This window comes from Aspergillus oryzae, chromosome 2, assembly GCF_000184455.2.
Source record: "Aspergillus oryzae RIB40 DNA, chromosome 2".
NCBI classification, from domain to species: domain Eukaryota; kingdom Fungi; phylum Ascomycota; class Eurotiomycetes; order Eurotiales; family Aspergillaceae; genus Aspergillus; species Aspergillus oryzae.
The window spans coordinates 2,912,975-2,923,059 of record NC_036436.1 but is presented as its reverse complement, the minus strand read 5'-3'; the positions used below and the strand labels follow the sequence as shown (position 1 = coordinate 2,923,059).

The window sequence follows — 10,085 nt, the reverse complement described above, 5'->3', positions numbered from 1 at the left end:
GGTGTTTGTTATGTTTGCACTCCAAAGGAATGACGCAGTTGACCTGACGGTACATTTAACTACAATCAATTTCAAGGCAATATATCAAATGTCCAGTTAATATCTTAAATAACACTGTTTTTGATGTAGCACTCGATGCATGAACAAATCGCGTTCTCCTATGAAAGCTCACTCAATGCCGGACTTAAACTGCATTCGAATATTGAATATGTTTAGCAACCCATGCGGAAAACAAACTCCTAATAAAAATAGCTTGGAACTGGTTGTGGCGTTTCTCTGTGAGGACTATTTCTTCCTAAGTTGGTCCACTTTCGTCTCCAATTCACCGATGTATGTCTGAAGCTTCTGTGTTGCTGATTGAAGCGCCTGTTTAGACTGGTTAGTATGATTACCTCGAGCGAACAACCCAAAATGTGAAGAAAAGGGCTAAGACAGAGCTATGCTATATCTATAACCAGGTGCTACTTGTGGGGGAAAGGACAAATATGTGTTGAGCATCAAAATAACAGATGGAAGAAAGGTCGGAACCAAGTGATGAAACAGAAAGAAGAAAATGAAAAAGGGAAAGCCAAGGCAAGAGAAGACTATGATAACAGCGAGCTAGAGGAAAAGAGAGAAGTATAAAACAAAAGAAAGTCCCGTAACATACGTATATGTCCTCTGTCAACATCTCGTTGGTCACTCTGTACTCCCCAAGGATATAATAGTAGACGGAAGCACCGGCAACAATAGTACCAGTAAGGAAGCCAAATATTCTAGCATTACGAGCGGGTTAGTTACATCAAGAGGGTACCCTGCCTTCTAAGAAGTTTGATCAGTAAAGCTTACCCTCCGCGAAAAGCCCCAACAGGTTTTTTAGCGGGCAACGTGGAGCCGGCAGCATCTCTCACGGATGGCGAGGTAGAGAAGCTCCTTCGCACGGGGATGACCGCGCGCCTTGTTGCGACGGAGCGCAACCCAGGAAAAGCCATTCTGTAAGCACTCATGATCATAAATGCCCCAGAAGTCTGATATTTAGATTAGCAAGGAACATTCCGGAAAAGAAAATTACAGCGAGGACTAGCTGATCTTACAAGTTCAAGTGATGGAGGTTCGGTAAAGCTTGAAGTGACGTTGGTGTTTGCCATTTAAGCTCGGGTGGAGACGGCCGCTAACCATCACGGGCCCGAAGTTAAGCATGTATCCCTGCCTAAGGTATCCGCTTCACTACCATCCTTGTCTACAGTATTTCTCCGCGACTTTCAAAAGAAAATACTATGAATATATGTCTATTCATTCATCGATCGTAAAGATCCCTGGGATATGATCCAATAGGCAATTCCCAAACGCCTGACGAAAACCGCAAGGGGTCAAAGCTGCACAACAGGCTGCAACACTATTTAAATCTTGAACACGAAAGAAACTGTACCCAGTATCTGGATATATTACATATAAGAGTTCGCCATGGTCGCCCAGAGAGCTAAACGGAGGACTTAATTTGCCATGGTACTCTCGTTGAATAGGTCCGCCAACAGATCATCGTAAGATGTTGTCAAGCCCGGACTGCTCATGCTGTATGTGCTTTCGAAAGCATGGATGCTGAGTTGTTCAAACCAAGGCCGAAGAACCCGATCAATCAGTTCATCTTTTGCCGTCTCACGGATCCAGTCCGCTGTTAGACCCGGCTGTTTCACACTATAACCGAGCTCGTTCGACTCCCTGGGGCCGTCTGCGGCCGCGGAGCGCGTCCCAAAACTCTGTGAGATTTCATCCGCAAGGGCCATAGGCTCCCAGCGTTCTGGTGGATAGACGGCATCTATCGTATCCGTAACATAAAGCCATTCAAGTAGTTGGAAGTCATCCGGGGCAAGGACGAGTAGCGTGTCCAGAAGCTTACACGCCTGCAACAATGCATATGGATTGTATACCTCTTGCTGTAATCCAAGCGGAACGGCAGCAATCGCTTCTTGAAGCTCCGTATTGATCAACGGCCAGAACGGAGCCAGCGCGGTTGTGGAACTCTTTAGTGCAAGAGCTCGAAGAACCATGAAGATTTCTGCTCTAGTCGTGGATGACGGCGATGATGAACTAGTAGCCCCTAGGAGATCTTCTAGCTTCTGGAGGAGTCCAGGTAGTTCTCCAATGAAGTAGTCATTGTTCGCGGACAAGATCAGTAGGGTAATCCTACGGAGGTTCAATTGTGCCTTCCTATCGGCATCTAGGCGGGCTGCAGACGCGCCCACACCAAACATAATGCCCGCAGTGCTCGGGGGTGGAAGCCGAGACATCAGCTCAGATAATCGATCCTTATCAGCAAGCACCCATTGTCGTAATAGGTTCATCCATCCACCCTTCACAAGTTCGAGGTGAGAACTGAAGAATCTAGGATCATTAAAGGCATCCGCAATGTCTTTCTTCCATATCTTCGCAGCAGCCGGAACCTTTGCGATATGTTGCAAGAGTGCCATAAAGCTGTGGCTGATGTTGTTGGGGAAAAGCCGCGATCGCAAAAGGGGTCCTATCACATTGGTAGAAATGCCTGATACAGCCGTAGTAATACGATCTGAGTCACCTAATGTAATTGTAAAGGCAGGCATGGAACTAGCAAGGATGCTGAGCATGTCATCAGGTCCGATATGAGGTGCTGGCAGATTATCATGCTCTAAAGAGCCTCGACCTAACAAGCCCGACTCCTGTGACAGTCCCAGAGGCTTGCTGGTGAATATTGCCGTGAGCAAACGTAGCAGTACATCCTACGAAGGTTAGCACAAGTAATACATCAACTGATAGATCACGCACCCCAAGTTCCTTCCTCATTCGACGATCCTCACCGAAGCTGGTGTTCTCCAACTTCGCACCAAGAATAGCGGCGAACTCAACCAAGCGAGGAAGTATCTGTCTGTGTGGGAATGGGTTGCTCAAAACATCACGTAAAAAGGTAGTACAGTCTGTCCAAATCTCGTCGAGAACATCGTCATCAAGAGACCTGGCATAAGTGACTAAAAACCCTGCTAACTCATTTTCTGTAAGAGTCGACGATAAAGTAGATTTACGACTGGGGTCTAGAGCGGAAGGATTCGTCCTGGTATAGATGGCGTTAAATACCGCCGGGATTGTAATTTTTGGTCGAGACCCGTCCAGGGTGTGAAGCAGGCTGAAAATCAGAGACGAGGTATTACTGTCTGTCTTCGTCCACATCTCTACTAATGTCTCAAGGCATTCAAGGGCCTCCGCTGTGAATAGATGCTCGAGAATCCGACGGGAGCGGTTCCTCATACGCACAGATGTATATTGGAAGGACGCCAGAGACTCTGCATCTTGAGGAAGGGTACTCCTCTCCACGGCCCCCCAAGCCCAGATAGAAAAGCACAGGCGCACAGCATCTTGGAAGCACAGCAAGACAGTAAGTCTATTATTTGCAGCCGTTGAACGACCATGGCTGGCGTCGGATGCAAACACTCCTGATACCATATTTCCAAAGAACCCCTGGGGTTGGTCTGGGCTCTTAACGGCCGTGACATTTGCTTCATCCACAAGAAGACGGTCATGAGCGGTTGCAATGCAGGTTTCAAGACCCGTGAGTAGAGCTATAGTGGCATGTTCGGACCTATCCTCGGGCCAACCTTTTGTGTGCTTGAATGAAAGTTGCAGATTGGCGTACGCGATTTGGATCTCCTTACAGAAGCAATCCACTAGCATCAGGATAATCTGGAATATAGATCCTGAGTATAGCGGAAGCACTTCACAGAGCAACATGGTCCATTTTTCCACGGTGCCCCTCGAGTTCGGAGAGCTGATACCTTTGAGAAGACATTCTAGGAGCTGCTGAGGAGGTTGTGGCATGGTGGGGATTGGGGGTGCTTTTTCAGCCTTGTCGCTCGTAAATGATAGAATAGAGGGACTTGTTAAGCGCTCACGTGAGCTGGCTCTCTGGTGTTTTGGTCTAGGAGGGGGCTGTGGTAAGTACGCCTGAGCAAACCGAACTTTTAGGGCTGCAAGGAGAGTGTCAATGAGGGCCTCTTGAACAGCAACGCTACCGCCTTCATCCAATGCAGAAGAGAGTCGTTCAACAAGAAGAGAGTCAATTCCAGACTCAGCTACCTCTTCAGCTCCTGGGCCTAGCAGGAGTTGACGCATCACAAGCAGGGACGTTTGTTGCAACTTGACTTCGTCGAAGCTTGTCTGTGCCGTAGTCTTCGGTCCACTAACTATTCTTAGGATGGCGTGGAATATGGATGAGTGTAATGTTTGGGTCCCGGGGTTATCTACAGGAATTGTGAGTTTTGGCATGTTGAATTGAAGTCACGAAACTTACCTTCCGAAGCAGAGACATCATGGTGTCTGTCACCTTGAGCTGACGCCTGGGCCAGTAAAGCAACCCACCCATTGTGGGGGATGACTGATATGATGTTATGAATCGTCTCCAATAGATAGCTACATTCCTTGTAATCATCGGAAGATATGGAAAGGCTTGTTTGATTTGCCACAGAGGGATCAGCTTGGGTGAAAAGACTCTCCAGCCGTGAAACAACTATGTGGAAGACCCTATTTCATCCTTGAGTAAAAATACCAAAAGCAAGGGCCTACTTGAAGAATTCGGGAGCTTACTTGTGTACTGAGGGCAGGTCCTGGAGCCAACGCTGGACCACCTCAGAGGCCTCGTTAGGGGCCTGAGAGAGCGAGTCTAACACAATAAAAAGTGGACGTTCAAGCAGGGAAGATTGGTAAGAAACCTGGGTCAGCGCCGAATCTTGTGCGTGCTTCGAAGGAAGTTCATAGGCACCATGATGGCTGTGATTCCACAATACGAAGTACCTTCCAACCTGTTCCTCCGATAAGAGTTGACGTGACGTGTTGGATGAGTTGACCATCAGAGATGTTATAGATGCCTCAACAAGGTGGTCAAGCCAGGAGACTGAATGTAAGTGCCACAGGCAGCGGACTGCCTCCACATGGAATTTTGGGCTCAAAGGTGAAAGGTATTGCCAAATCTGTTTAACAAGTGACGGGATGAGATCAGAAATATCTTCATAGCTGATATAAAAGCCGGGACTTTGGATAGAATATAAGTTCTTGACACCGGTTGCAATGGATGAGATAGCCGAGAAAGTAGCAGTAGATTGCTCAGTATGATTCGCACTAACGCGGTTACAGATGGCAAGATAAAGCCGCCTGTCGCGCGGTATGCGTGACTTGGGAAGCTTCTTTAGCAGTATAATAAGAAGGTTTACGTTCTCCTGTATAGATGCGATGTCGTTATCACCCGCAAGTGCTGATATCACGAGTTCGTAGGCTTTGCTAATTATCAGCTCCGCAAGTTGTTTAGAAGCGAACGGTAATGGATGGGGATCAAGGCTGCTGGTGCTTTGCTTATAGAAACCATGGATCTTCTCTAGAACTTCAGGCATATTGAGGTCATCAGTCGGATGGTTTTTGGTTATCTTTTCAGACGCCAACTTCTTGGAGAAAGCCCTTTCTGTAAGCAGGCCCGTCAGAGAGCTTATCACTTTAAAGAGTCCCTGCGACACAAGCCGTAGTTGATCATGTGCAATTTTAGGATGATTTTTCGGAGAGAGCTCATTCATCTTGATAAGGACCGAGAGGGTCAGCAGCGGGACATGGTTCAGAACCATGTCCTCCTCTCGCACATTGAAATTTTCCAGAATGAATTGAGCGAGTCTAAGGTTATCCATTACCTGACCATTGTCGCGATCAAGGCTCTCTGGTGTCCAATCTATCAACTTGAGCAGTTCCGAGAAAATCACCCCGCTCTCGACACCATCAAAAAAGGCGCTGGCACTGCGGAAAACTTCGTCAAAGTGCGGTTTGGAGGCTACCTTCTCAAAAGCTTGAACGTTTCGAATAATGGGGAGAAAGACTGCAGTGACTATGTGCCCACCGACTTCCCATCGGTCCATCAATGACAACGATATCCGGAAGGGCCTTGTCTTCTCTGAGGGGACTACGGTTTTCTGTCCGATTATCTCTAAAAGACCTCCCACCAGTGGTTCAAGTCCAAATTGGCGGAAGTATTCGGATTGTGAAAGTTCTTGACCACTGCCAGTGGATGCATCTGCGTTTTCCGATATCGAATTCCGAGCCTCGAATGATGTTCGGTCGCTTGCAGGGTCGGGACCTAGAAGCCAAGCCCATAATCTCCGATTCAAACTCATATCTCTTCGAGCTACAACGCCCACAGCTGCAATGAGTAACCTTTGGAGGTCATCAACCGTGATCCGAGACTGCAAAATAGGCGAGCTCAGTGGCAGATGCGTCACAAGCAAATCGAGAAAGTTTCGCTGGACAAGGACTTGCTCGTCGGTTAACCCGGATGCAAAACAACGAATAAGTAAACCAGGTTCCGGGAGGACAACTGAGTCTGCTGCCATCTGCATGTCATGTGGCATATCGTTGGAGCCGTCGCTACTGCTTTTGCTTGGTCTTCGGTCCGTGACACCTAACTTGGGGAGATAGCGATTCAGGTAAGCCAGCACTCCTGAACGCCTACTTGGACTAGTGATTGACGCGAGAAAAAGGCATTGCCAGAAGTATTGACCGCTTGTGTTGACATCTCCACCTGGCCTCTGTGTGTCCATCTGGCTAGAGATATCGCGAAATTTATTGATAAGCCGGAGAGTTGGGTCAAAGTCATCGCTGGTTTCTTCTTCAATTCCGGGTAGAAGGGCTAGGATGATCGCCTTCAAGGCGGGTCTGATAGCCCATGGCTCCAGGCCACAGATATATGTCTCTACCAAGTTTAAGAATAGAGGGCGGACGGTAAGTGAAGCGAATGCTAAGGTAGGTGCGACGCCGGGCAGATACAATGGCAGATCGTGCGATAGTCCTTCTGGCTAAGAGTAGAGTGAAGCATTAACAGACGCTCCTCGACATAACCCAAGTCACACCACCAACCTTGATCAAACCAAAGACATATGTATATACTTCAAGTGCCTTCTGATGAACACCAGACGGCAACGAAGGATTTAGGCATTGCGCGAGCCGTTTCGAGACGAGAACCTTGTGAGGGACGATCGGTAGGTCAGGCGGGTGAGATTGAAGGGCCTGGCGTAGAAAATCATTAGCGACCTAGGTGTAGCTGTCTTTCGGGGAATATTAACCCACCTTCAGAAGCCGACTTAGAAAAGAGATATAGTCCGCCCATTCCTGCAACGCCGTGTCGAACAAAGAGAGGGCTCGCTCAACGCTCGACGCATAACGACGGTAATTTTTATCCTTCTTTAGGTTCTCTACACAATTTTATAGACATTAGACTGCAGGTTCTCCTCGAAACCTAGTTTTCAACCGTGGGATGCCGGGTGAGCGCAGACCTTCTTTGCCTCGTAAGCGGGATCGCGCAAGAGAGCTCTCGGAGCTTGCGGGGGAGTTCGATCTCGGAAACGAGCTCGGATCAAGGCTCATGGTGCACACGTCAAGTATTCAATCATAAAGTATTCGTCGGAAAATTGCACCTCTTCATATTTCGCGCATTAAAATAGAATGCGACCGGAGTTGGAGCGGTTGTTGCTGCGTAAAGACACGGAAGCCACAACAAGCGCCAGGCGGACATGTTTTTGGTGCCTTAACCGTCCGCCTTTTGGAAGCTCCGAACGGGGAGATCAATCAGCCTTTCTCCACTTAGTCCACTATTTAATCAAGCCGCCGAACCCACATAACGTTTCCTCACTCCAAGTGCCGGCCACGTCGCTACTGTACTAGGTAATCTATCGCCGATTATCGATGGATGTTTCTATGACATCACCCCTGACAAGCATGTCTTATACGCCTTTGTTAAGTCGCGTATAATATACATACATGAGGGTACTGTTGGCGGTTGAAGTAGTACATACCAGCCAATGCGCCCAAGTCAATCAACATGGACTCGGAGATTAAAAACCAACTACAGGACTCCCTTGGTGGGAATGATGATAGCAAAGATGACATTACTTGCTCCTCAAAGTCATCTCCCACAATGGCAGCATCTAGTGTCAGAGAACGCAGCACCAGTCCCGAAGGGCCACCGCCACCTTTACCCCCGCGTCCGAATACTTTAAATTTGTTGGACGAAGGGGCATCATCTTCTCGGACTCTTCGGCAATCAACTCAAAGTGCCTTGCAGTCCAGAGCTACTACAGCAGTATCCCTGACAGACATTGCTTCCCATGATGGTGGGAAAGAGAGTTACCCTGCTCGCGGTCTACCCGGGACACTGAGGGCTAAGGCAAGTCTTAGTCACCTGGCTAGTCCAAGAGGCAGCGATACTGCTGATTCTGCAAGTGTCAAAAGCTCTGTACCGCAGACGGACTTTGGTGAGGTAGAGAATGTCTTCAGTGACTTTGTCGCCACAGAGTCTGGACCCATGCAACATGATAGCACAGGTCTGCTCCAATTTCCGGAGTTCCAAGCAGACGATGTAGATGATGATTTTACAGAAGAGTTTGAACCTGTTGGGGATGTTGGAGACGAAGGAGAGAACGAGGGTGTGTAGCTTCTGTAAAGCCACGAAACTGTTGAGTTGCTAATCCACGACTCGACATCAGAACTAGTCCTCGAGAACTGGAAGTCCAAGCGGAAACATTATCTTATCCTATCTGCTGCTGGAAAGCCAATATGGACGCGACATGGCGATGGTGGTCTGATATCCACGTATATCGGTGTCATCCAGACCATCATATCGTTTTATGAAGATTCGCAAGATCGTCTGAATAGTTTTACCGCTGGAGATACGAAGTTCGTCATTGTAGCTAAAGGACCGCTCTACTTAGTGGCGATAAGTCGGATTCTCGAAAGTGAAACTCAACTTAAGCTTCAACTAGAAGCTTTGTATATGCAGATCTTATCGACCTTAACCCTCCCTTCTCTAACACATCTTTTCTCAGTGCGACCCTCTACCGATCTCAAGAGACCACTACAAGGTTCAGAAACTCTATTGTCTACATTGGCAGACAGCTTCACGAAAGGTTCACCGTCTACCCTCCTTTCGGCATTGGAGTGCCTAAAAATCCGCAAGGCGCACCGCCAGACAATCAATAATGCCCTTCTTAAAACTAGAACTAACAGCCTCCTCTATGGTCTGGTTGTTGCAGGCGGTCGGCTAGTTAGCGTTGTACGGCCAAGGAAACATTCACTCCATCCTGGTGATCTACAACTGATTTTCAACATGGTCTTTGAAGCAGAGGCTGTGAAGGCTGGGGGTGGGGAGAGTTGGATTCCTGTCTGTTTACCCGGCTTCAATAGCAGTGGCTACCTCTACATGTATGTCAGTTTCGTTGATCTAAGGGAAGATGCTGGCAACGTTGCGGATGACACGGCGACGAAAGAAGAGTCCGTTGCGGTCATCCTAATCAGTACAGATAAAGAACGGTTTTTCGAGTTACAAGAGATGCGGAACTCCTTCATTGAGGTAAGAGAAGATAATCACTTTTCATATGTGAAATACAATTTGTTGTGGTTGACTAACCGTCACTACTCTCAGCAACTGGAAAAGGACGGCAGCCTCAAAATCATGAAAGAAGCCATTGACAAGGGCCGACCAAAGACGACCGATATTGTGCCAGGGACAGTCTTGCATCATTTCTTGTACAAGTCGCGAGGAAACGTGCAGTTCACCATGTCCTCATATGAACCTGATTTCTCGTCTGTCTCTCGACGTCGGAGGTCTGTTTAGCACAATTAGATCTTTTACGGGGGTCCCTAATGGTACCAATTATAGTTGGCTGACGTTGATTTCACAGACTAATGTCGACATACAATAACCTCCATGCTAGCATCCATTCCAAGCACGCTCATGTTCGAGTCCACCATTGTGTCTCACAATCCTCAACCTCACTCGCATGGGTAACTCCGGTTTTCCAACTCTACTGCGTCGCTGGTCCGAACGCCAATAGGAATGCCTTAGCTCACAGTGCGAGCAAAATTGTCCAGTGGGTTCAACAAGAGGAGGAGAGGCTGTTCATTATCGGCGGTGCGGTACGTTATCTCGCGTTAGTTATTATTTCTGGTCTGATATGACTGACTCCTGCATATAGGTCTTTTGAGATTCATCTTACTTAAGATTTGAGATATATGACGTCTATATCTCAAGGTATTACAAACTATCCTGTATATAC

The 10,085-nt window shown here is 47.8% G+C and overlaps 3 protein-coding genes across 3 annotated transcripts; 1 reads left to right on the top strand and 2 right to left on the bottom strand.

Annotated features, from left to right (window-relative positions):
* Positions 1 to 497: 497 nt before the first annotated feature.
* AO090003000305 (uncharacterized protein) lies at positions 498 to 986 on the bottom strand (the record flags this gene model as incomplete). The annotated part of the gene is made up of 3 exons (XM_023234828.1): positions 498 to 584; positions 650 to 755; positions 829 to 986. 3 exons carry the CDS (start codon positions 984 to 986, stop codon positions 498 to 500), a joined length of 351 nt encoding a protein of 116 aa, XP_023089910.1.
* A 486-nt stretch (positions 987 to 1,472) lies between these two features.
* Positions 1,473 to 7,398, bottom strand: AO090003000304 (cellular morphogenesis regulator DopA; the record flags this gene model as incomplete). Its single annotated transcript, XM_023234827.1, has 7 exons — positions 1,473 to 2,732; positions 2,779 to 4,244; positions 4,295 to 4,524; positions 4,669 to 6,830; positions 6,892 to 7,041; positions 7,102 to 7,226; positions 7,308 to 7,398. 7 exons carry the CDS (start codon positions 7,396 to 7,398, stop codon positions 1,473 to 1,475), a joined length of 5,484 nt encoding a protein of 1,827 aa, XP_023089909.1.
* Positions 7,399 to 7,852: 454 nt separating this feature from the next.
* AO090003000303 (guanine nucleotide exchange factor MON1) lies at positions 7,853 to 10,013 on the top strand (the record flags this gene model as incomplete). Its single annotated transcript, XM_023234826.1, has 5 exons — positions 7,853 to 8,456; positions 8,523 to 9,379; positions 9,452 to 9,633; positions 9,711 to 9,945; positions 10,005 to 10,013. 5 exons carry the CDS (start codon positions 7,853 to 7,855, stop codon positions 10,011 to 10,013), a joined length of 1,887 nt encoding a protein of 628 aa, XP_023089908.1.
* Positions 10,014 to 10,085: the final 72 nt, after the last annotated feature.